At 53.6% G+C, this 25674-nt stretch overlaps 1 protein-coding gene across 3 annotated transcripts in view; it reads left to right on the top strand.

Moving 5' to 3' along the window:
• The window catches only part of SCARA3 (scavenger receptor class A member 3), a 30969-nt gene extending 5511 nt beyond the window's left edge, over positions 1-25458 (top strand). Inside the window, exons 2-6 of one of the 3 annotated variants that reach the window (XM_045011813.1) lie at positions 5195-5251; positions 6723-6842; positions 15944-16042; positions 16782-17825; positions 23751-25458. In XM_045011813.1, the coding sequence (XP_044867748.1) occupies positions 5195-5251; positions 6723-6842; positions 15944-16042; positions 16782-17825; positions 23751-24181 (1751 nt within the window). In that variant the 3' untranslated portion in view covers positions 24182-25458. The other 2 variants (XM_045011814.1, XM_045011812.1) reach the window with 2 other exon arrangements.
• The last annotated feature ends 216 nt before the right edge of the window (positions 25459-25674 follow it).

Here is a 25674-nt window from a genome sequence, read left to right on the forward strand (position 1 = left end):
GGAGCTCTGCTGGAAGGAGCAGGTATGTTGTACCCTGCAATCGGTTATGGTCAGGTCTTGCTGGGGCAGGGCATCTGGCGCCAATGACCAAGGCCAAGCACCAGGGTTAATGCCAGGGCAAACTGACCTCATGGCTCTCGGGTGATTACAACCTGCTTTGGCCTGGCCTGCCAGCTTGGCACCGTGCCCTGACACCACTGAGAGGTGGGGTGCGCCCATTCGGAGCTGCAGGCTGCCTTGCTGGCGTCCACAGAGGGGGGACAGGTGGTGCAGGAGCAGGACGGTTGTGCAGGTGACTGTGAGCAATATGTGCACCCTAGGGAGGTCTATGGTGAGATCACAGGAATCAGCAGAGCACGAATCAATTGGCTTTTTGATTCAGTCACAACCAGGAGACCAGACTGTCTTGCTGGGTTGTTTTGTTAAAAATACCTGACTGACCACTCATTAATATAATCACAAACAGGTTTAAAACCACAAACATTAATATCTTGTATACAAACAGTTTCCTCTCCCCTCCTGGGTGTGTTTGGTAACATTTGACCTTGCTTAGAGAGCTGGTGTTGCAAAGAGAGACGGATGAAATTTTTGTGCAGGAGCCTGTAAACGTGCAGAACTCACCCAGTTTTGTGAGTGGTCATAAAGCCACACTTGGGCTGGGTGCCCTCGCAATGTGGGTGTTATGCATCCGCAGAGGATACGCGCTTACTACTGGCACCAGATAAGGGAGTTACTCCTCTAGCTCAAGTCTGTGCTTTGGTGCTGAAGGTTGTTGGTTCAGACTAAGCTCTTGGACCATGGCGCAGGAGGCTTCTCCATCTCGTGAACCTAGACCTAGCTCAGAGCAAACCTGCAACTGATTTATGGGTTCCCATCAATTATATGGGCTTGTTCTCAGCTCACCTTTCTTAATCATTCCCAGCATTCTGGTCACTTTTTTGACTGAAGTTGCCTGTCCAGGTAGCGCTTCCAGATTCCTGCAGCGTTTGGCTACCTGGTCGGGTGGGAGAGAGACGCTGGGAGTCAGAGACCTTAAGTGGGTGCCCTCGAGGGATCCCGGAGGGGGAATACAGGAGCAGTTACCCTGAACCTGTGACAACATCCAACCAGGGGAGCATATTGTAGCGGTGACGGCACAGATACGAACTGGGCTGAGATCGCCCAGCTCGTCCTACCCAGAAGCTGACAGGAACGGCTCTCAGTCGCTCTGCCGCTGACCTGCGTCTAGAGAGGAAAGGCTCCCATTCCCTTCCCTGATCTGGACCCTATGAATGTCTCCCTGCAGGGTATTCAGTGGTGCTCTCCTTAGGCAACGTGAGGGCAGGCTGCTGGGGTGTTATAAACTACCAGTGTAGCTCTTCTGATGTCAGCGGGGTTAGTTATTCCTGAATTACACAGGTATAAGTAAAAAGAACGAGGAGTCCTTGTGGCACCTTAGAGACTAACAAACGTATTTGGGAATAAGCTTTCATGGGCTAAAACCCACTTCATCAGATGCATGAAGGTATAAGTGAGAGCAGAATCAAGCCATGTCATTGTCAGTTCTGCATGGTTCATGATTCTAGGGCCATGTCAGAGAATCACCACAGAATTTGTAAACCTCAAAAGCTGCAGGTTTGCCATTTCCTGTAGAATGAATAAAAAGTAGAGTTGGTCACAGAATGAAAACAGTAACTCGGGTTTGCGAAGTTACTCCCAGATAAACGACCGGCCTTTGTCCATAGGAAGCTATTGCGAATGTCACATTTTTCCCTCCATTATTTTTGTGCTCTTTTAGTTTTGATACGAAACCTGGGGATTTTGACAGAGTTTTGCACTTTGAGATAAGAGCTTTGGGACGGAGCCAAATGCAGATCAAAACTGCAGCAGGTTTTCATAACCCCCATAGTGCAGAACTTCCCCGGGCCATGGTTAAGGGGGAGAATCTTTTTTTAGCCTTTTCAATTTCACTTCCAAGCAGTAAATAACAAATTGTTCTTTCTTCCTGGTCTGTAGAATTCTGGCTTTGGCAGGGGATTCAGCCACTCCGCGTGAAACTGACTCTCGGCTATTTGCATAGTGTGATCCTATTGGCTAAACAGTCCTGTTTCATGGTAATTACATCAAAGCCCTGAGATGTGGCTCTTCCATGTGCTAGAGATCTCAGTGGAATTTTTTTGGACATATCTGCTAAGTAAATTTGGTTACATCTGAGGCTGACAGATGGTTCCTAGCCATCATCTGATTTCCCTGGGCACTAGGACTGATCAGGAAAATCAGTGTTCATCTAATTCCCTAATTGATTAGACACCTGTCTAGACCTTGGTAGCAAAGTGGGGGATTCTCCAAGCTGTAGAAGGACAGTGCAAATCCTAATTACTACATAAATCTCATTTAACCGCTGAGGTTTTTTTCCCCTATGCTCTGTAATTTCAAAGAAACTCCAAAGCATGTTGTTGGAGTCAATATAGCCGGCAACCTTCCTATGACTGTACTTGGGGGGAATGCCAAGAATTGGGGTTCAGGTCCAGAAAAATGTACAAACCGTGCTCCAGGTGGACGTTGATAAACGCCACTTTTTATTACCTCCCGGGTGACTTTCCAGCCCTGAAGGGGCACAGGTCATTTGTCCGCTGCAGAAACGCTCACCATCCTTTGGCTCCGTAAAGCAAAACGTGGAGAAGAAGCCTCCAGACGTGGAGTTGTCTAAAGTAAGATGCTTAGTCGGGATGAGGCTAAGCCAAAATCCTGTCTATGTTCAACATTCTCTCCCAGGCAGCCCTGGAGTTTAGTGGGAAGCGGTTTGAAAGCACAGTCGGTATTTCACAATTGGCTCTCCCGTGTTTATGACATGCCAAGGCGAAACCCCAATCCAACCACCCTCAGAACCCACTTCCGAATGTTACGGCTCAGGAAATACAGTATTTGGAAGCAAATTAGGCCTCATTAGTCCCTTTATTCAATGCAACGACTCAATGAGGAGGAGCTGAATTGTGCATATTATCTGCAGTGTCAGGGGAAATTAGACTCAGACGAGATCTGTTTTCCTCTTTCCTGTCCTGTGACCGTTCTCGTGTGAAACAAAACACGCTACAGAGGCAGCGAGCGGCCTGGATCGCTCCTTGTGTATTTCACTCTTTCCTGGTCTAATTTACCAGCCTTTCTGGGTCAAAGGGAGAAAGGAAAATGTGTCGTCCTTTCCTCGGGGTGCACGTTTGCCCGTGACAGCGTGTTGTATGTTACCAAGAGAGATGGATTTGAGGGGTGAGGGGTTCAGATACAGGTGAGGTTTAGGGAGTCCCCTGTGATGAATTCTTGCAGGATTTCGGTTCTATCTAACCGACCCTTGGGACAAGCCGGTCTAAGAAGCCATTTGTAGGGCATAGCCACAGGGACTTGACTGCATCTTCTCATTTGTGAACAATGCCACCACGTGTTCTGCCCTTCAGTTCTGGATCTGACCCAGCGGGGCTGCCCGGGGTCTCGGTCTGCGTGGGAGGACAGCCCTGCAGATTCTGAACAAGAGAGGCAGGATTTAGGGTGGGATTTTGAAAGGGGCCTTCCTCTTTCTAATGACGCTTAGAGGAGGACCCAGCTCAATGGGGCCCGATTCCTGGGGATCGGGGGAATCGCCCTAAAGCCAGCCCTGACCGTGGTGATTTCCCCAGGCCTGAGAGGGTGCAGGCGGCACATCCTCTCCCCTGGTGTTTGTTTAAATTGCAGGAGAGCCCAGGGGAATTAACGGCAAAGGGCAGAGGAGCAGGGCACTCCCTGGGAGCCCAGAGCACGAAGGGCTGAAGAGCCAGGCCTTGGGGGGGGCGGGGTCCGGGACAGGGCCCCCCTCTGACGGAACCAGCGTTCTGCACCCAGAGGGACGTCTCCTTGCAGGACAGGCTGGGAACGGTCCAAAGAAAGGGCCCTGGGGGCTCTGTCAGTGCTAGATGTGATTAAGCCAATGCTCTGCCTTGAGGGTAAAGCTCCCCCGGCGGGGGGCGGGGGGTGGAGGAGGCAGGCGCGTCTGCCTGCGGGAGGTGCCCCAGGTTCATTCCAGTGGCAAAGCGAACGTCACTCCCACCAGGTTTCCTGCTGGGCTGACCGCAGGCGAGCGGATCTCGCTCCCCCTTTGCTGTCCCACCCCGGTGACGCCTGGTTCCCAGCGCTTCAGAGCAGGGACCCGCTCTCTGCCGGGCGCTGCAGCGTGGGGCCCATTTACAGCGCTCCGTGAGGGCCAGGGTGTCACAGACTCCAGCCCCACGCCAGGGAGCAGGAGCTCCCCTTCCACCTCTTCACAGGCTCCCTGGCCCCGAGGGCTGGGCATGCGGGAGCGAGCAGGGCTCTGTGCGCCCTTACGCCCGCCCCAGAGCAGGTGGAGGGGGCGAGGCAGGGACTGGGTGGTGTCTGCTCTCTGGCCAATGCAGCTGAGCTGGGAGCTGTTAATTTACGGCTAGCGCAGACCCAGAGTAAACGGTGGATTCTCTGTCACTTGGAGTTTTTAAACCATGGTTTGAGGATGTCAGGAACCCAGCCAGAGGTCAGGGGTCTATCACAGGAGTGGGTGGGCGAGGTTCTGTGGCCTGCGAGGTGCCGGAGGTCAGACCAGATGATCATGAGGGTCCCTTCTGGCCTTAGAAGGGACCCTATGAGTGCTGCGGGAGCAAGATGGGAATAGGGAGAGGACTGGGACTCCAGAGGTATCTTAGAGACACCACGGCTCTTGGGCTACTCCTGGGCTGGCTCAGTTTCCACACTATCCCTGTGCCCAAAGGCACAATCTAGCCCTTGGTGGTTGCCACCAGGAAGAAGGGCTTTAGGACCCAGCAGATGTGTACAGGCAGAGGAGCAATGCTTTGTAACTCGTTTAGAAACAAACGGAGCTTGGAGGGTGAGTTTTCCAAAGCACCCTGCCTGGGCGTCTTCCCACCTTCCAAAATGCCTGGCCCGGGTGGAAGCCTGAGGGAACTGAGCCCAAAGGAGTTTATTGGAGAAAGGCCCAAAATAGATCATAACCATGGACCCAGCTTTGCACCTTCCACTGCCAGCCAGATTCTGCTGCCCCTACTCACCCCGAGTAGCATCTTATCCACTGGAGCTACTTGTGGAGTAAGGGGCTTCGCAGGGTGGGGGCGGGTGGCACAATCTGTCCCTCTGCCGTCACGGCTAGTGATTCCGTGGAGCAAAGTCAGGGAAAGCTCTGAAGCATCTGCCTGTCTTTCAGAAGAAGACCTCATTGGAGAGGACGACGACATGCCATCCTTCAGATACAGACCAGACGGTGAGGGCGCCGACCAGCCTGAGAAGCTCAGTGCATGAGAAGGCCCATCGGGTGTCGCCCACTCCATTCCCCGTGGGCCATTCAGGGATGCTCCCTAGATGCTCGCTCCACGTGGCAAGGCCCGAGGCTGTGAAGTGCTGTACGGGGGAGAACTTGTAATGAGCCCAGGTGCCCATAACTGGGGGAGGGAGGAAGTGCCTTATCTTGGGGAAGGGTTTGAGGAAGGCGACCGAGCAGGGTTTGTTCCCTGAATGGCGGCCTTGCCCCTCTGCTGGCAGGTGTAGGAGAGCAGAGACAGGCGTAGGCTGTAGAGACCGGAGTCGGGACGTGAAAGGACCCTGGGGTTCTCCAGCTCCCAGATTCACTCTCACAGCCGTGCCGTGGCTAAGCCCTGGCCTGGGCTAGGCAGTCATGGAGGGAGGCTGCTGCCTGTATGTCAGGGGGTTCCTGTGAAGTCCCACCAGCCTCAGGCATCTGTCAGGACCATCACCTAATGGAAGGGCAGGGGCTGTCCCAGGCCCTGTGCTCGGGGGCCCAGCCAGCTGGGTTCAGAGCCCTCAGCCAGCCATGGAGAACCCCGATCTCTCCTCACTTCGGCTAGAGGAGGCGACTGAGGAGAAGCTCGGGGCGGGCTCTGACAAGTGGGCTTGGCTCCTGTCTAGCTGGGACCCTAGGCCTGGGTTTTTAAAAGTCTTTAGGCACCTCAAGGCGCTTAAAAAAATCCCCCTCGGCACCCGGCTCCGTCTTGAGCTGCACAAAAACCTGTACAAACCCGGCCCTCGTCATGGCCAGAGCAAGTTCATCCAGGCCTAGTCCTAGGCCCCCCAGTCAGGGGGAGCCTTTCCATTACGTTCAAAGGACGTTGGCCTGCAGCCTTGTGCCCTGTCTGCCGCCAGCATTGGTTGTGCTCCGGCTGGAGGGGGCCAACGGCTCCTACCCAAAGCCTGGGCCGTGCCAACCCATGGGACTGTTATCCCCGGGTGGGTGACTGCAGGTTGCAGGGCAGGATCCTCGTTCATAGCCTTTGGAAGAGGGATGGGGCGGAGGGAATCTCCAAACGAAGGACACAGAGCCAGGAGGAGGCAGAAACGCGGTGTTTTTCCTTTCTCTACCCTCTCTCCAGCTCTGCCATTACCTCAGGCTCCCGGCCTGGCCTTTCTGCTGTCAGTACCAGCGGGGACCCAGGGAGATGCCCTTAGATCTGGTGGACAAAATGGGTTGATTTGCGGGGGAACCTCTGGAGTCTACCCTCTGCTTAAAGAGATCCACCGGATGGCGCTGCGCAGCCAGCTGCTGTAAATAGGGGTAGCTGCCCAGAGCTCACAACCGGGAGGGGGGGCGTGTGGCAGGGCGGGGTCTGAGGGATGCCCCTGGTCCATGCTCCATCCTTCCTGCCCATCCCCGGAGGGTGGACTCCAGGCCTTGTTCCGGAAAAGTCCAACCTTCCCTTCTCGCCTTTGTCCCTGTTCAGGCAGGACACGGACCAACTGCAGCCGGTGCCAGAAGAACCTGTCGCTCCAGACCTCCGTCAAAGGGCTGTACGTCTTCTGCGTCTTGCTGATCATCGCCGTGATGGTGCTGGCGTCCCTGGGTAAGCGCAGCCTCGGGGGACCCGACTCCCTTTTCCTTCCTGCCTGCCCCTCCCCAGGAAACACGAGCGGACCAGCGTAACATGGGCTTTCCCTGCCTGGGAAACCCACCTGGTCACCTGGGGGTCTGGAGGATTGTAATAATAATGGTATTTAGCTCTTGAAATCCTCATGTCACAAAGGCGGGCAGGGGAGGACAATCACCCCCATTTTACCCATGAGGAAACTGAGGCACAGAGGGGCAGTGACTTGCCCAAGCTCATGCAGTGGATCAGTGGCAGAGCTGGACTAGAACGCGGGTCTCCTAATGCCAGTGCCCTAGCCACTCGCCTGCTCGGGTTAAGTATGCGTGTGCACCCCGATACCACTAGCAGATGGAATCCAAACTTCTTTGCTGTGTGTCATAGCTACTCTACTGCTAACAGAAATTCCCCTTTAGCTATGGCAGCAGGGGCCTGGGCTTTGGAAGCAGAAGGCTCTGGGTGCTGTCCCCGCTGCCGCTGTGAAGTTCTGAGTGTGGCTGTAGGCAGCCAGTCACAAAGCCCAAGATTTGTTACAGTGTCTGTGTTCCCCCAACTGCTCCAGGAGCCACTCGTAGGTAACGGGGCTTGCTGCTGCAGGGACCTGGTATGTGCTGCAGAGCTCCCGTGCCATAGAGACATAAGAGCGGCCAGACTGGGTCAGACCAAAGGTCCATCTAGCCCAGTATCCTGTCTGCCGACAGTGGCCAATACCAGGTGCCCCAGAGAGAGTGAACAGAACAGGGAATCATCAAGTGATCCATCCCCTGTCGCCCATTCCCAGCTTCTGGCAAACAGAGACTAGAGACACAATTCCTGCCCATCCTGGCTAATAGCCACTGATGGACCTGTCCTCCATGAACTTATCTAGTTCTTTTTGAACCCTGTTATAGTCTTGGCCTTCCCAACATCCCCTGGCAAGGAGTTCCACAGGTTGACTGTGCATTTTGTGAAGAAATACTGCCTTTTGTTTGTTTTAAACCTGCTGCCTATTCATCTCATTGGGTGACTCCTAGTTCCTAACAACGACCAGCTCCAATCCGCGGCCCGAACACTCATAATTCAGTCCCACCCCAGAGCCCCCTTATATCATAAAGGCTCCCCTTTGCTGCCTACCCTCACCGTCTAGCTGTGTCCGTTCCCTCGCTGTCTCTCAACCTTTGCAGGGCCAGGAGGAGAACCCAGGTCTCCATTGCCCCGTGCACTAGAGCAGCCCCCGTCCATACCAAGCCAGCGTCCAACCCCCTCTCCATCCCCTGATTCTCAGCACAGAGCTCGTGGTCTGAGACCCCGCCAGCATCCCGGCAGGGCACCGCTCACCAGTGAGCCCGGCATCTCGGTCCTCTTGTGGCTGCTTCAGTGGGAAAGCAGCGCGGCTCCCTTGACCTGCAGCCCACCGAGGAGCAGAGATCTCGGAGAGCACAGCCTGGAGAAATCCCCAAGTCACAGGGTGGGTTCCCGCCTCTCACGACGAGGGAAGACCACCCACGGTCCCTCAGAGCCGTGCGCCAGCAGCCTTGCCCGGGGAATCTCTTGTTTGGCCTTCGTGCCAGCTAAGCACAGTAATTGGCATGGTGGTTTCCTTTGGGCTTTTTTTGCAGTTTCATTTTGGGCAGAGAGAGCTGCCAGATCCCACAGCCCTGGGTATCGGAGGAGCCTCTGTCTGAGCCCTGCTCTCTCTCCCGCCCTGAGGAGCTAAGCATGGGTGGCCTGGAACAGCCACTCCTCCTCCCTGCTCTCTGGAAGTTCCTACACAGAGCACGCGTCACACCCCGGGCTTCTCCTCCTCCCCAGCTAGGGTGGCCCACCAGAGCACAGGTCTTCTCCATGGGCCCCTGCCACCTGGCTGGCCCACTGCACCAGGGGAGTGGAGACCTGCCAGGCTGGTCCTGCAGCACCAACTGGCTGCGACGCTGACAGGGTGATGCAACCTTGCTATGCTGTGTGACAGCTGCCCGCGGAGACCAGCCGGCTGGACCTCACCCAGCTGCCCAGACACGCCCACGGCACGGTGCCGTTAGACAGGGCCTCACCCGGCACTGGGGTAAAGGGGCTTTCCCTTCCCTGGGCATCCCCGAGCAGGGGGCTGGCACGTTCCTTGGGCTCCAAGAAGCTAGCAGGAGGAGGGGCAAAGAGAGGATAAATCCATTAACGATTGTGAGGAGCCCAGATACTACGGTGATGGGGGCCCTGCGAGTACCTGCGAGAGATTAGAGAGAACAAACAAGTTGTTTCATCACAGACGTAGAGATGGGGCCAAACCAAGAGCAGGATCCAAACTCACCACCTTTGCAGCAGAACGCCAAACAGGTGGCAGCTGGGAACTCAGGCCTGGCCGGGCCCATCTGGGTCATCGACTCTGGGTCCCTGGTCTCCTGGGTGCCTCCATCCTGGAATCCCATTTGTACACTTGACGAGCTCCGTCATCAACCCAGCGACGTTGTTAATCCCGTGTCTCTGCAATAGACCAAAGCAGAACCTAGCACCCTCAGCCTGGGGGGCACCTGTGCTCAGATCTGAACCTGAACATGTTGTGACGGGTGGGATCACAGAAACCCCCTGGGAACTGCCAACTGATGTGCCAAGACTACCTCTGCCCCAGTTTTCCCTGCCAGCTCGGGAACCCAGCACCCTGTCTTGCTGAGCCAGATACTCCCGTCTGCTCCAACACAGACCCAGGGTCTGAATTACATACCCCAAAGCTGCAGGTTTACCTGAAAGCAGCTCACAGAAGTGTGCTTGTCTTTAGCACTCAGATGCCCAACTCCCAATGGGGTCTAAACCCAAATAAATCCATTTGACCCTGTATAAAGCTTATGCAGGGTAAACTCATAAATTGTCTGCCCTCTATAACACTGATAGAGAGGTATGCACAGCTGTTTGCCCCCCAGGTATTAATCACTTGCTCTGGGTTTAATAATAAACAAAAGTGATTTTATTAAGTATAAAAAGTAGGATTTAAATGGTTCCAAGTAGTAACAGACAGAACAAAGTAAGTCACCAAGCAAAATACAATAAAATGCGCAAATCGATGTCTAATCAAACTGAATACAGATAATCTCACCCTCCGAGATGCTTCAGTAAGTTTTTCCTCAGACTGGAGACCTTCCAGGCCTGGGCACAATCCTTTCCCCGGGTACAGCCCTTGTTCCAGCTCAGGTGGTCGCTAGGGGATTCTTCATGATGGCTCCTCCCCCCCCCTTTGTTCTGTTCCACCCCTTTGTATCTCTTTTGCATAAGGCGGGAACCCTTTGTCCCTCTCTGGGTCGTCCCCCCACTGGAAAAGCACCAGGGTAAAGATGGATCCCAGTTCAGGTGACATGATCACATGTCACTGCAAGACTTCGCTGCCCACTTGCCATTACACACATATACAGGAAGACTCACAGGTAAAACACAGCCATTTGCAGACAATGGTCCTAGTTAATGTGAGTCATCAAGATTCCAAACCACCATTAATGGCCCACACTTTGCATGATTACAATAGGCTCTCAGAGTTATATTTCGTATTCCTAGTTTCAGATACAAGAATGATACATTCATACAAATAGGATGACCACACGCAGTAGATTATAAGCTTTGTAATGATACCTTACAAGAGACTTTTTGCACGAAGCATGTTCCAGTGACATTATATTCACTCATTAGCATATTTTTATAAAACCATATAGACCGCACAGCGTCACACCCGCCCAGTGTCAGGGCTGAGTTAACACGCTTGAGACAGCGCTTTAGGCTGGTACCTCCGATCCAAACCCAGAACCTCTCCTGACCCCGTCTGCCCGCCAGCGCCCGTCCATTCTCCCCAGCCTGCTGAGCCCTGGTGCAGCAGTTCAACGAACGCCCCAGCGTAGGTGACCTTCCCCTGATCCGTAACCTTTCCCAACTCCTGAAGAAGGGCTGGCTTCCCTTGGTGGGTCTGATTCCAGCCCGCTCTGGGCTCCTTGCCCATCCCACACTCCAGAGCGGCAGGAGGCAAGTGTCGTTTTAGCCTTTGGCTGCCGCTCTCATTTGTCATCCCATGAAAATTGCCTCCATAATCAGGTTTGGACGGGAAGAGGCCACCACAGAGCAATGATACGGGAGAAGCTCTTGGCAGAGGGAGGTGATGCAGGCGACAGCGTTTCTGCAAAGCTGACGCAGAGGTTGGCTCACTTGGCAAGGGTTGGAAACGCCAGGTGGGCCTTTGTACAAATAGCATCCATGGGCCAGACCCCCAGCTGGTGCAAAGTGGCTGAGCGCCATCGACTTCCTCGCAGCTCCCCCCGGCTGAGTGTGCAGCCCTGTCGAATCCCACCCACCCGAAGGATTCGAGCAAACCCTTTCCAATGCTGGCTCTGCTTTCTCCTCCCCTTGTTATGCTCCAGCAATGGCCGCCGCTCCAGCGCCTTGGAAGGTTTCCCGCGCGTTCAGCGCCCATTACAAATAGTCATTCACTGGGCATGTTCGTCGCTTGTAAATTACATCTGGGAGGAAATCAATAGAGGGAGATGAATGGGAAGCTGCCGCCGCCCACACTGGAAAGTTTAAGCAGCACGGAAATGGCTCCTGCCTCCGGGGGCCAATATTCACCCCCCACCCTGCTCTGTCTTACCAGGGACGTGGTCGGGATCATGTCTGTGCTCAGCTGCGCAGATCCCGGTGCCCATCCCCAGTGGCTGATCCGATTGCAGGGTCAGACCTGCCTTAGCCATACTATAGACACACGGTAAGAGAGGCAGAGGGGAGAGGAAGAATCTGCCCCAGGTTTAGGGTTAGGCAGATTCTCATGCTTCAGAGCTTCCGCTGATCACCTGCAGGGGTCAGGAAGGGATAGTTTCCTTGAGGGAGCTCTATGCACCTGGCAAGGTCGGGACCCTAATGAACAAAGCAACAAGGGGAGAGGCCATAGATTCCAAGGACCATTGCGATCATCTAGTCTGACCTCCTGGGTAACACAGGCCAGAGACCTGCCCCCCGATAATTCCGAGAGCAGATCTATTAGGAAAACATCCAGGCTTGATTTATAAATTGTCAGTGATGGAGAATCCACCATGACCCCTTGGGAAGTTGTTCCAGTGGTTAATTACCCTCCCTGTTAAAAAATTACAGTTATCTCAAATCTGAATTTGTCTAGCTTCAATTTCCAGCCATTGAATCTTGTTAGATCTTTGTCTGCTACACTGAAGACCCCATGATTAAATATGTTTTCCCCACATAGGTACTTACAGCCTGTGATCAAGTGACCCCTTAATCTTCTCTTTGTTAAACTAAATAGATTGAGTTCTTGAGGCTGTCACTAAAAGGCAGGTTTCTAATCCTTTAATCATTCTTGTGGCTCTTCTCTGACCCCTCTCCAATTTATCAACATTCTTCTTGAATTGTGGTCACCAGTGCTGGACATAGGATTCCAGCAGCGGTCGTACCAGAGGTAAAATCTCCTCTCTGCTCCTGCTCAAGATCCCCTCTTTAAGAATCCAAGGATCTCTTCTGGCCACAGCATCTCACTGGGAGCTCCTGTTCAGCTGATGATCCACTACAAGCCCAAAATCTTTTTCAGCGTCTCTGCTTCCCAGGATAGAGTCCCCTGTCATGTAATGTGTCCTACAGTCTTTGTTCCTGCGTGTAGACATTTACATTCAGCCCTTCTAAAACGCATATCGTTTGCGTGTGCTTGGTGCAGCAAGCTATCCAGATCGCTCTGTGGCAGTGACCTGTCCTCTTCATTATTTACCCCTCTCCCAATTTTAGTGTCATCTGCAAACTTTATAAGTGATGATTCTATGTTTTCTTCCAGAGCATGGATAAAAATGTAAAATAGTGAAGGGCCAAGAACTGATTTTTGCAAGACCACACTAGAAATACACCTGCTCGAAGTGAAGATTCCCCATTAACAATTACATTTTGAGACCTATCAGTTAGCCAGTTTTTAATCCATTTAATATGTGCCATGTTCATTTTATATTGTTTTACTTTTTTAATCAAAATGGGGGGGTACCAAGTCAAATGCCTTACAGAAGTCTATTACATCCACGCTATTACCTTTCTCAGCCAAACTTGTGAGTGCAAAGTAATGTACATTGGAAAACATAATCCCAACTATACATACAAAATGATGGAGTCTAAATGATCTGTTCCCACTCAAGAAAAAGCTGTTGGAGTCTGTCAGGGTTCCCTCCCCACTCTGAACTCTGGGGTACAGATGTGAGGACCTGCATGAAAGACCCCCCTAAGCTTATTTTTAACCTAAGCTTATTTAACCAGCTTAGGTTAAAAACTTCCCCAAGGCACAAATTCTTCCTTGTCCTTGGACGGTATTGCTGCCACCACCAAGTGAGTTAGACAAAGATTCAGGAAAAGGACCACTTGGAGTTCCTGTTTCCCCAAAATATCCCCCCCAAGGCCCTTCACCCCCTTTCCGGGAAAGGCTTGAGAATAATATACCAACCAAATGTGTAAACAATGTGAGCACAGATCAGACCCTTGGGTTTTTAGGACACCAAAAACCAATCAGGTTCTTAAAAGCAGAACTTTATTATAAAGAAAAAAGTAAAAGCAGCATCTCTGTAAAATCAGGATGGAAGCTAATTTTACAGGGTAATAAGATTTAAAACACAGAGGATTCCCCTCTAGGCAAAACTTCAAAGTTACAAAAAACAGGAATAAACCTCCCTCTTAGCATAGGGGAAATTCACAAGCTAAAACAAAAGATAAGCTAACGCATTTCCTTGCTATTACTTACAATTTTTTGTAATCTTGGATGCTTATTTCAGGTAGGGTTTTAGGAGATGGTTTTTCCTGCCCTGGTCCCTCTCTGTCCTGGAGAGAACAACAAAGAGAAGCACAAACAAAATCTCCCCCCACAGATTTGAAAGTATCTTCTTCCCTTATTGGTCCTTTTGGTCAGGTGCCAACCAGGTTATTTGAGCTTCTTAACCCCGTACAGGTAAAGGAGGGATTTTATGCTACCCTTCGCTGTATGTTTATGACAGAGTCGTGGTTAGTTCTCTGAAAACATCCGTTCAATGTGCAGCGGCAGTCAAGAAAGCTCACAGAATGTTAGGAACCATTAAGAAAGGAATAGATAATAAGACAGAAAATATCATAATGCTAGTATATAAGTTTGTGGTACACCCACATCTCAAATACTGTATCCATTTCTGGTTGCCCCGTCTCAAAAAAGATATATTAGAATTGGGGAAAGTACAGAGAAGGCCAAAAAAATGATTGTGGGTAAGTAACAGTTTCCATATGCAGAAGACTGGGACTTAGAATAGAGATGACTAAGGGAGGATATGCTAGAGGGCTATAAAATGATGACTGATGTGGAGAAAGTGAGTAATGAAGTGTTATTTACTCCTTTATGGAACACAAAAGCCAGGGGTCCCCCAATGAAATGAACAGGCAGCAGGCTTAAAACAAACAAAAGGAAGTATTTCTTCACATAACGCACAGCCAACATGTGGAACTCAATGCCAGAGGATGTTGTGAAGGCCAGAAGTATAACTGGGTTAAAAAAAGAATTAGGGTTTGGCTACACTTACAAATTTGCAGCGCTGCAGCAGGGTGTGAAAACACACCCTCTCCAGCGCTGCAAATTGCGGCGCTGCAAAGCGCCAGTGTGGTCAAAGCCCCAGCGCTTTGTGTCCGTTATTCCCCACAGGGAGGTGGAGTACGGACAGCGCTGGGAGAGCTTTCTCCCAGCGCTGGTGCTTTGACTACACTTAGCGCTTCAAAGCGCTGCCGCAGCAGCGCTACCACGGTAGCGCTTTGAAGTGCTAAGTGTAGCCAAAGCCTTAGATGATACATTTATGGAGGATAGGACCATCAGTGGCTGTTAGTCAAAATAGTCAGGGGGTAGTCCCATGCTCTGGGTGTCCCTAAACCTCCAACTGCCAGTAGCTGGGACTGGATGATGGATCACTCAATAATTGCCCTGGTCTGTTAATTTCCCCTGAAGCGTTTGGCATTGGTCACTATCAGAAGACAGAATACTGGGCTAGATGGACCATAGGTCTGACCTAATATGGTAGTTCTTATGATCTCTGTTCTTAATCTCATCACAAAAAGATATCAGGTTAGCTTGACAGGATCTATTTTCCGTAAACCCATGCTGATTGGCATTAATTACATTACCCTCTTTTATTTTTTTATTAATCGAGTCTCATATTAGCTGCTCCATTGTCTTCCCTGGAATTAGTCAGGGTAACTGGCTTATAAATACCCGGGTCATCCCATTTACCCTTTTTAGCTATTGGGTAAAACTTCCTCAGTGTTCCAAGACTTATTGAAAATCTACATTAGTGGTCCAGCGAGCTCCTCAGCCAACTCTTTTAAAACTCTTGGACCCACTGATTTAAAAATGTGAAACTTTTGTAGCTGCTGTTTAACATCTTCCTGAGATACTAGTGGAATGGAAAGAGTGTTATCATCATCATATATTGAGACTGCATTATCTGCTTTTTTCCCCAAATACAGAATAGAAATATTTATTGAACACTTTTACCTTTTTTACATTACTATTGACAGTTCTAACATTTCCATCTAGTAATGGACCAATACCATTGTCAGGATTTTTGTTGTTCCTAATATACTTAGAATCATAGAATCATAGAATCTAAGTATATTAGGAACAAGAAAACTCATTGTCCTTAACTCTGCAGGCCATGGATTTCTCCACGTGTTCCTTTGCATCTCTTATCATTGTTCTACAATACCTAGCTTCTGATTTATTTTCATTACTCTCAACTTCCACTTTCTTCCATTTCTTATATATTCAAAAGATGAAAGGTCAGGACTTTAGCTGGTGGAAATGTATGCCAGCTGGGCATCTGACCCCATTGATTTAAATGGAGCTGTGCTTATTTACACCAGATAGGGATCTGGCCCCATTGAGTTCAGCGGAGCTTAATCAGTTTCTACCAGCTGGGGATCTGGCCCAAAATGTCTGCTAATGCTAAAACCGACTAACAGCTCTTTCTATTGGAAGAGGATCCGTTTCAGACAGTTTGGTTTCCAGAAAAGTATCATTATTCACTCACTTAACCTAGAAGAGCTGAAAGCACAGACCATCCCCCATATTCCCATCTCTCTCTTCCCCGCAGTCTTTAAGAAGGTCAATTCCATAGCTGATGACATCAGCTCGGCCCAGACTTACTACGAGAAGAAGATCGTGTCTGTCCAGGAGAACCTCCAGGAGCTCGGTGAGTGTTCTGATCCCCATGGAGCACTGGCCCCATTATATCTCCTGACCATGGGCTGCGATCCCTCAGGCAGCAGAGTAGGGATTTTGCGGGGTCACTAGTTGGATGGGATTAGGGGGTTTGGTGGTCAGGGGAAGCTGCTGTTTGCTCTAGCAGATGGAAGAGGGCTGCTGCAGGGATGGTCTCACAGAGCCTTCAGTGTGAACCTCTATCCTGACTGGAGGAAGAACTAAGAGGAAGTCCGGAGGGGACGAGGAAAGGCCTACATCTCTCCTACAATATCCTTGTACAAGTTCCTGTAGGAAACATGGGAAAGCTGGATCATAATAATCCTGAGAACACTCTATGGGTCGATGGGAAAGTGTGTTCCAAAGGCAAGTTAAGTATCACTATCCTTGTTTTACATGTGGGGGAAACTGAGGTACATAGCAACTAGGTGACTTGCCCAAGCCTGTGCAGGGAGTCAGTGTCAGAGTGGGGATGACTGAGAACCCAGGCAATCCTGGTTCTTGGGCCTCCCCCGCTGGAGAGATCTGCAGTTCGCCCACATGTAGCTTAGCAGTACCTGTGTCCAACTATTAGGAATAATCCCAGAGCACATGGGGAGAAGAACGTGTTGTGGAGAGAGCCTCGCAGACCCCGGGGTCTAGTCCAAGGGGGAACGTGTCCATTCTCCACAGCTGACTCGTGCGTCATTGCTTGGCACACAGCATGACGGAGCTATGTATCTCTCATTCAGATCAGAAATCCTCGGGGAACTGCTCCTTCTGCCATGACACAGGGCAGCTGGGGCAGGAGATAAGCAAGTTGCAGGAAGAACTGGAGGAGATTCAGAAGATGCTCTTGGTCCAGGAGATCCTGCTGGACCGGACCTCGCAGGGGTACCAGCAGCTCTCATCCACCAGCAGCAAGATCACCAGTGAGATGGACGGCTGCTCGTTCTCCATCCGGCAGGTCAACCAAACCTTGGGGCATTTCCTAGCCCAGGTGAGAGGCTGGCAGGCGGCCACCTCGGCGCTGGATGACTCCCTGAAGGGGCTGCTGCAGGAGCGGTACGACGTCAAGGCGGTGGTGGAGCAGATGAACTTCACGGTGGGGCAGACCTCGGAGTGGATCCAGGCCATCCAGCGGAAGACGGACGAGGAGACGCTGACTCTGCAGAAGATGGTGACCGAGTGGCAGAACTACACCCGGCTCTTCGGGAACCTGAGGGCCACCTCGTCCAAGACCAGCGAGCTGGTGAAGAGCATCCAGGCCAGCATGAGCTTGGCCTCGCAGAGGATCAGCCAGAACGCGGAAGGCATGCATGACCTGGTGCTGCAGGTGATGGGGCTCCAGCTGCAGCTGGATAATATCTCCTCCTTCCTGGACGACCACGAGGAGAACGTGCACGACCTGCAGTACCACACCAGGTACACACAGAACCGGACGGCGGAGCAGTTCGAGACCCTGGAGGGGCGCATGACCTCGCACGAGATCGAGATCAGCACCATCTTCACCAACATCAACGCCACGGACAGCCACGTGCACAGCATGCTCAAGTACCTGGACGACGTGCGGCTCTCCTGCACCTTGGGCTTCCACTCCCACGCCGAGGAGCTGTATTACCTGAACAAGTCTGTCAGCCTGATGCTGGGCACCACGGACCTGCTGCGGGAGCGGTTCAGCCTGCTCAGCGCCCGGCTGGACTTCGACATCCGGAACCTGTCCATGATCATGGAGGAAATGAAAGTGGTGGACGTGAGGCACGGGGAGATTCTGCGCAACGTCACCATCTTACGAGGTGAGTTGCATGTGGGTACATCCTGTCCGGGGCTTGAACCAGGGACTGCCAGCGGTAAAGGACCAGGGCCCTTGGGTGGAAGAAGTAGCAAGCTCATAAAGCTCTTCTGTGGTAGTGACCCACGTGAGTGTGTGTGCATTCACCAGGGAGCCCAGAGGGGAAACTGAGGCAGCAGACCGGTGACCCAAAGCGAGGAGGGTGTATGTGTCTGAACTGGAGGATTTTGGCTGCAGACAGGGGCTTTTGGAGGTATCTTGGGCCGCTGGTTCTGCCACAAAAAATCTCAGGGCTGTGATTTCAGAAGCGATGAGTGATCTTTGGTGCTTGATATGAGACACTTGAAAGGGCCTGGTTTTCAATGATGGGGAGGGGGCTCAGTGCTTGCAGCATTGCAGGCCCCTCTATGGTGTCTCCATCGGGGCTAACCGCTGTGATGCGCTCAGCCCCAGGCAGCTGGGGTTACCGCTGCTGCTGCTGTGGGTGCCACACCTAGGAGATACCAGTTGAGGAGGAAGCCATGACCTGCCAGCTCCCTGGTGAAAACAGGGCTGAGTTCACATGTCATAGAATAGAATCATAGAATCTCAGGGTTGGAAGGGACCTCAGGAGGTATCTAGTCCAACCCCCTGCTCAAAGCAGGACCAATCCCCAACTAAATCATCCCAGCCAGGACTTTGTCAAGCCGGGCCTTAAAAACCTCTAAGGAAGGAGATTCCACCACCTCCCTAGGGAACCCATTCCAGTGCTTCACCACCCTCCTAGTGAAATAGTGTTTCCTAATATCCAACCTAGACCTCCCCCACTGCAACTTGAGACCATTACTCCTTGTTTTGTCGTCTGCTACCACTGAGAACAGCCGAGCTCCATCCTCTTTGGAACCCCCTTTCAGGTAGTTGAAGGCTGCTATCAAATCCCCCCTCACTCTTCTCTTCTGCAGACTCAATAACCCCAGTTCCCTCAGCCTCTCCTCAGAAGTCATGTGCTCCAGCCCCCTGATCATTTTCGTTGTCCTCCACTGGACTCTCTCCAATTTGTCCACATCCTTTCTGTAGTGTCTGTAGTGTCATCTTTCTTCGTGTGTGTCACACACACACACACACACACATCACAATGCACCTCCAACACCCCCTCCACTCTACACCCATATACAGTCATCCACACACTGTAGCGCACACACACATCACAACACATCCCCCACACCCACGCACCCTCTCTCCTCCACACCCACATACACTCACCCACACACTGTAACACACACATCAAAACGCATCCCCCCTACACAATTCTCCTCCCACACCCACCCACACATAACACACACACACACACACACATCACAACACATCCCTTCACACCCAACCCACTCTCCCTTCAACACACACACTTATCCACACACCGTAACACACAGATCACAACGCACCCCTAAACATACTGAACCCCCTTCTCTCCACACCCACCCACACTCATACATCATCAGACACACAACACCTCCCCACACCCACATACATCCACCCACACATCACAACACACACATACATCACAGCACACCCAACACTCTCCTCCTCCCACACCCTCATACACAGGCTATGTATTCAATGGGCCACTTGTTTCTCCCTCCGCATGACAGGGGGTTGCTGCTGGTTGGGGCTGGGGCGTGCCAGCATGGGGTAGCGTGGGGACGGCTTGCATGGAATCCCACCCCCCCCCCCCGTTCTGTGGCTAGCCAGAGGCCCTCACTCCCACTGCAGCTGCTTGAAATGCCCTGAGGACAACACTAACCCCAGGGTGCTGTGATGTGTGGGGGTGGGGGACGGCTGTGCGTTGTGATGTGTGGGTGTGTGTTACAATGTGTGGATGGGAGTTGGTGGATGTGGGTGTGGATGGATGGGAGTGTGGTGGGAGGAGGGGTGCTGTGATTTGTGGGGGTGGGGGACGGCTGTGCGTTGTGATGTGTGGGTGTGTGTTACGATGTGTGGATGGGAGTTGGTGGATGTGGGTGTGGATGGATTGGATCTGTGATGTGTGGGTGTGGGAGACAGCTGTGCGTTGTGATGTGTGGGTGTGTTACGATGTGTGGATGGGAGTTGGTGGATGTGGGTGTGGGTGGATGGGAGTGTGGTGTGTGGGGGTGGGGGACGGCTGTGCATTGTGATGTGTGGGTGTGTTACGATGTGTGGATGGGAGTTGGTGGATGTGGGTGAGGGTGGATGGGAGTGTGGCAGGGAGGAGGGGTGCTGTGTGATGTGTGAACACCAGTCCGGTTGTCAATAAGTAGCTGGCAGGCTGAGGTTTCCCTCTCAGCTGGCGTCCCGTACGTGTGGCACACACCACACCAACAGCTGTAACCCCGACTGCCCTGGGCTGAGCGGATCACAGCAGCTGGAGACCTGATCTGGGACCTGATTTGCCGAAAGCGCTGAGCCCCCGCCCGCGGGAAAGCAGCCCCTTTAAGGTATCTCATGTCCCGCACTTATCGCTTTTGAAATCTACACCCTGAAATTTTAGTGGCAGAATCACTGGCCTGAGAACCACCCAAAAACCTGTGTCTGCAGTCAGAAACCTCCAGTTCAGACATGTACTAGAGTCAGCTCCCCACTTCAGGTCACCTGTCTGCTGCCTCAGTTTCCCCTTCTGCGCACCATGGTGAAAGCACCCAGACTCAAACGGTGCAGGTCACATCCCCTTTGGCATTGACCTGTCTTGGCCAGCGTTAGCTGGTTCTGAAATGGCTGGCATGTGTCACACCCTTGTCGCTGACTGGCGGGGACTCAGGAGATATCTAGTCATAGCCACTTTCTTCTGCACGGAGCATTTACAACAGAGAAGAGGGGCTGGGGGTGGCCAGGGACAGGGCTTAGCAGAGAAGGAAACCTACTTCCGAACCAGCTAACGGCCGCAGAGACGTGTCATTTGGGGTGACCCCAGACATGTTCTGTCCTTGCCCAGGGCCATTCACTGGACCCACATCCAGAGCCTTTTCCCTTTCTCCGGGTCTCTGCAGCCTCTGCCTGTGACACAGGGCACCTTAGATCTAGTTTCCTGGAGGTGACATGCATGAGCCTAGCATGTGCCTTCTGACTTCCAGCCTGATAGCCCAGCACCCTGCTACAGGAGGGTCTGGGGAACACCCGTCCACTAGAAACTGCTGGAGGCCCAGCAGCTCATTTCACTACGTTATTGCTTATTAGAGACTGGAAATCCTTTGGGGAGGGGGTGGTAGTGCCAGGCCTGGATCAGAAGCCATGCCCTGTAAATTCATTGGCCGCTGAATCCATGTCTTCAGGGCCGATCCTGATGGCAGGGCTCGGGCGCCGGGACAGCTCCGAAACCAGCAAGGGCCCGTTTTCCCGTCTCTGAGCTGGGAGCCTGGTTACGGAATACGGTGATGGTCGCATCTCCTCCAGCAGCATTTCAGTCCCGTTATAAGAGGGACAGCAGTGCTGTGAGCAGGGTCCCCGCCCCCCAGAGCTGTGTGCTTTGGGGTCCCCAGCATTGCCACCCGGAGCAGCTCCTCTGGGCTGCCTGGGGGCCGGGAGTGGGCGCGAGGAAGGTGGAGGCTGAGGGCTGCTCACCTGCAGCAGGAGGGAGATACCTGCACAGGTTTCCAGCACACTGACAGGTACCTTGGCGACAATACAAGCAAGTGGAAGTGGGGTTTGCGTTTCCCAGGGCTGTGTAGCACATGGAGAAGGGGCGCGTGTTAACACAGCTGGGTGTGACCCCAGGAGACCAGGACGGGGCAATCTTGTCAGGGCCGGAGGTTCTGTTCCGAGCCCAGACCTAGATCTATGTGGGTTTGAAACCCAGCTCTGAATTCTGAAGCCAGGGCCCATTTCAGGTCTGTGGTGTCTTGCTCTGGGATGAGAGGGGTCTGACCCGCACTGGGGTGCTAGAAATAACACTATCATCAATATCCCCCCACACACACTGCAGCTACAGACCCTCCCTCCCCATCTCCTGCCCCCACCCCCACCGGAGAAGTGCCTAGGCCCAGTCTCCCACCTCAGACCTTCCCCAGCCTAGTCCCTCTTCCCCCAGCTGCGCTTGCAGAGACTTCCAGCCCCCGCCTCCCAGCTGTCGCATGATCCCCGTTCCCTGCCCCAGCTCTCCTGCCTCCCCCTGCTGCCGAGCCAGCCCCCGCTCGCCTACAGAGGCTGGTGTGTGTGCGGTGAGCCTGGGTGCCTTTTGGAAACCGCTTTGGGAACCTGCTGGGCGAAAGTCAGGGCACAGGAATGACTTTAGCTGGCGACCACTGAAATGCAGCCACCTCTGGGATGGAGCACAGCAGCTGGTTGGCAACACACCGCAGCAAGGGCAAGAGAAAGCTGCAGGAGGGAGTACAGAAAGGGAGAACATTGCCCACGCTGGAATTTGGACAGGATGCCCGGGTGCGCCAGCCATGAAACGCACCGGGGAACCGCCTATTGACATCCCATGTTAGCTAACCCCCCTCTAGCAACATGTTGCAGTCCAGAGACAGAGCGTGAGTCTATTGCTTAGAGGTGAAGGGGGAGCAGGGGTTAATCCCAGCTTCCCAAGAGCAGGAAGCCTCCCTGGCACAAACACACCCCGCTCTCCTGGCTGCCATGGAAAAAGGGAGCAATGCACAGCGAGCTGTGGATCTGGCAGGGCCAGGCAGCGGGTGCAGCTCCTCCCACAAAGCCCCTGGCCTCAGACAGTGCCTAGCTGTGTGTCCCTCTGCGGGCCGGGCCGCTGGAGTCAACACATGACGGCATCTCTAGTGGGCAGGGAGGGTAAACAGGAGGCGCTGGCAGGGGATGGGCACCCGGCGCCTGCCCTTGGCTCCCGCTGGTGGAATTCTCCACGTGGTCCCCCGGTGCTGCCAGTCAATTCCACAGCAGCCTCCCCCAGCGGAGATCGGACAATTCCTCGGACACCAGCCGCTCCCTGGGAGCTGGACGATTAACCCCAGCGATTCCGGCAGAGGGTCAAGCCGCTCTCCGAACCCTGGGGCAGGGAGCAGGGGCAGGAACGATGCTGCCCTCCCCGGGCGCGCTGGCTGGGCTGCCCCTCCCCCGTGACACTGAGCAGGGTTAGGACGGGGTAGGCATCTCCCACGTGATTGGTGCCCCGTAGGGTGACCAGGCAGCAAGTGTGAAAAATCGGGACAGGGGGTGGGGGGGTAATAGGAGCCTATATAAGAAAAAGACCCAAAAATCGGGACTGTCCCTATCAAATCGGGACGTCTAGTCACCCTAGTGCCCCGGGACTGTGTGGGCAGGTGTCAGCGGACCTTGGTTCTTTGTGGCCTTAATGTGTCACCTGCCTGGGGGTGGGAGGGGTCTCCAGCTGCCGAGCTCCATGCTATCCAGTGGCATGTCCCCTGCAGGGCAGGAGGACCACTCAGGCTCCCACTGTAACCAAGGTAACACTGGTTAACGATGTGCTGTGCTCCTCACCTGTTCCTCTCCCGTTGCCTGGTTACTGTAACCAAGGTAACACTGGTTAATGATGCTCTGCACTCCCCACCTATTCCTCTCCTGTTGCCTGGATACTGTAACCAAGGTAACACTGGTTAACAATGCTCTGCACTCCCCACCTGTTCCTCTCCCGTTCCCTGATTACTGTAACAACGGTAACACTGGTTAACAATGCTCTGTGCTCACCACCTGTTCCTCTCCCATTGTCTAGATACTGTAACCAAGGTAACACTGGTTAATGATGCTCTGCACTCCCCACCTGTTCCTCTCCCGTTCCCTGGTTACTGTAACCAAGGTAACACTGGTTAACGATGCTCTGCACTCCCCACCTATTCCTCTCCTGTTGCCTGGATACTGTAACCAAGGTAACACCGGTTAACAATGCTCTGCGCTCCCCACCTGTTCCTCTCCCGTTCCCTGGTTACTGTAACCAAAGTAACACTGGTTAACAATGCTCTGTGCTCACCACTTGATCCTTTCCCCCAAGGTGTGCCTGGCCTCCCTGGACCCAGAGGACTCAAAGGCGACGTGGGAGTGAAGGGGCCTGCAGGAAGCAAGGGGGAGAAGGGCGACGCCGGGGGCCTGGGCTCTCCCGGCCCGCAGGGCTCCAGAGGACCTCCAGGCATCCCAGGCCCTCAAGGCGAGAGGGGACCGATCGGCGTGAAGGGCGTGCCGGGCTTTAAAGGCGCTAAGGGCAGCTTTGGGCAAGCTGGCCTCAAAGGACAGATGGGCCTGAAAGGCGACATAGGCCCTCAGGGGCCGGAGGGAGCTCCGGGGCCGGTGGGGCCAGCAGGGCCGCGAGGGAAGCCAGGGATCCCAGGGAAGCCAGGGTCTCCAGGCCAGCTTGGCCCACCAGGTCCAAAGGGAGACCCCGGTGTGCGTGGGCCCCCAGGCTTACCGGGGCCACCGGGTGTCTAAGCCAGCCCCACCCGCAGCCCTGCCCTACGGGATGCTGGCCCAGCTGGGACGGGGAGGGGAGGTCTCTGCAGTGCTGAGTGAACGTGCCAGCTGGCCGGAGGCGCATCCCAAGGCCTGTCACTAGCATCCCCCTGGGAGATTCAGCCGGCGATCCCGGCAGGGAGCCCGACCCCCCGCACCCCTCCCGGGACGTCCTGCCTGAGCAGAGCGGCTGGGATCCCCGCTCGCTGTTAGGACCTGGGTCCACGCTGACCTGCACAGCAGGCAGCCCCCAGAGACAGCCGAGGGCAGCACGGCCCCCTGGATGGGAAACCAGTGCTGCCCACGTCCCGCCCTTCCCTTTCCAAGAGCCTGTTTGTACCTGTTTGACCCAGACACGCGGGGCTGTTTGAAAGGCAAAGAGCTAAATCTCCGTGTGTGTGAGAGAGACTGGGCTAGGCCTTGCCAAGAACGCCCTGCCCTGCAGCTGGGCCCAAGCAGGCCTCCCACGTCTCTCGTTCCCTGGCAGAGCCTGGGCGTTTTGCTGCCTGGCACAGACCGACGTGCCTCCGGCCGCTTCATTGCCTTGGTTTCCATCATCCGCTTCTTTCCCTGCATCCTCTGCTCCAGCCCTCGCTCACTGCAAGTGGGTCTGGGCCCCGCGCTCTCATGCCACACCTGGTCGGGGCTGTCTCTGTGTATTCGGACACGTTGATTCTCCCCCCTGGCCCACATGGCAGCCAGTTGGGCGTGGTCCAGATGGCCTCAGCTGCTGGTACCCGTTCAGCTCCTGGTGGGCAGAAACCCATGGCACAATCACCCCCTGTTGTCAGTAACTACCGGTGCGGTGCTCTGCTCTTGTGCGATGATGATAACAGTCGGCTGCGTGCGTGTTCCCTCGGTGTGCTGCCCCGGCTCTGCGCAGATCGCTGACCCAGCAGACCCCGAGAGAACCCCCAAAGACACAGACTCTAGTAAGGTACGAAGGAACCCGAGCCAGGTTTATGGTCAAACGAAGCACAGTAATACTTTCCCGTAGACTCTACAAGACATACTACGAATTTGTGCCCCCTGACAATGGACCGGCTCAGTCAGTGACGGGACTCTCCACTGCCCCTAGGCTGGCCAAAGACGCGCACTCCGGGCCCTACTTTTATACAGATCACTCATCCCTATTGACGTATTGAGGTACAGCCCCTTGGCTCATTAGGGTGCTGTCTCCCTCTTTGATCATGTTGTTCCAGACATACAGATCTATCCATCATGCTGTCCTGTCTGTAAGATGCACCTGCCTGTTCCTTGTTATGTCTATGGAGTGTCCTTGTATCAGTCTGTCCAGGTGCCATCTTGGCACAAGTTGCCCTTATGTGTGAACGCACCTGCTTCTAACAACCCTCTTCTCGCTAAGTTCTGTGAGCGGGGCCTGCCTCTGGCTCACAGCCCAGCTTTTGCTTAGCAATGCCTGGAAGTACTTTGGTTCAGGCTTCAGGCCTCAGACTAGGCCTCTGACACAA

The sequence above is a fragment of the Mauremys mutica genome, chromosome 3, assembly GCF_020497125.1.
Source record: "Mauremys mutica isolate MM-2020 ecotype Southern chromosome 3, ASM2049712v1, whole genome shotgun sequence".
Taxonomy (NCBI): Eukaryota; Metazoa; Chordata; order Testudines; family Geoemydidae; genus Mauremys; species Mauremys mutica.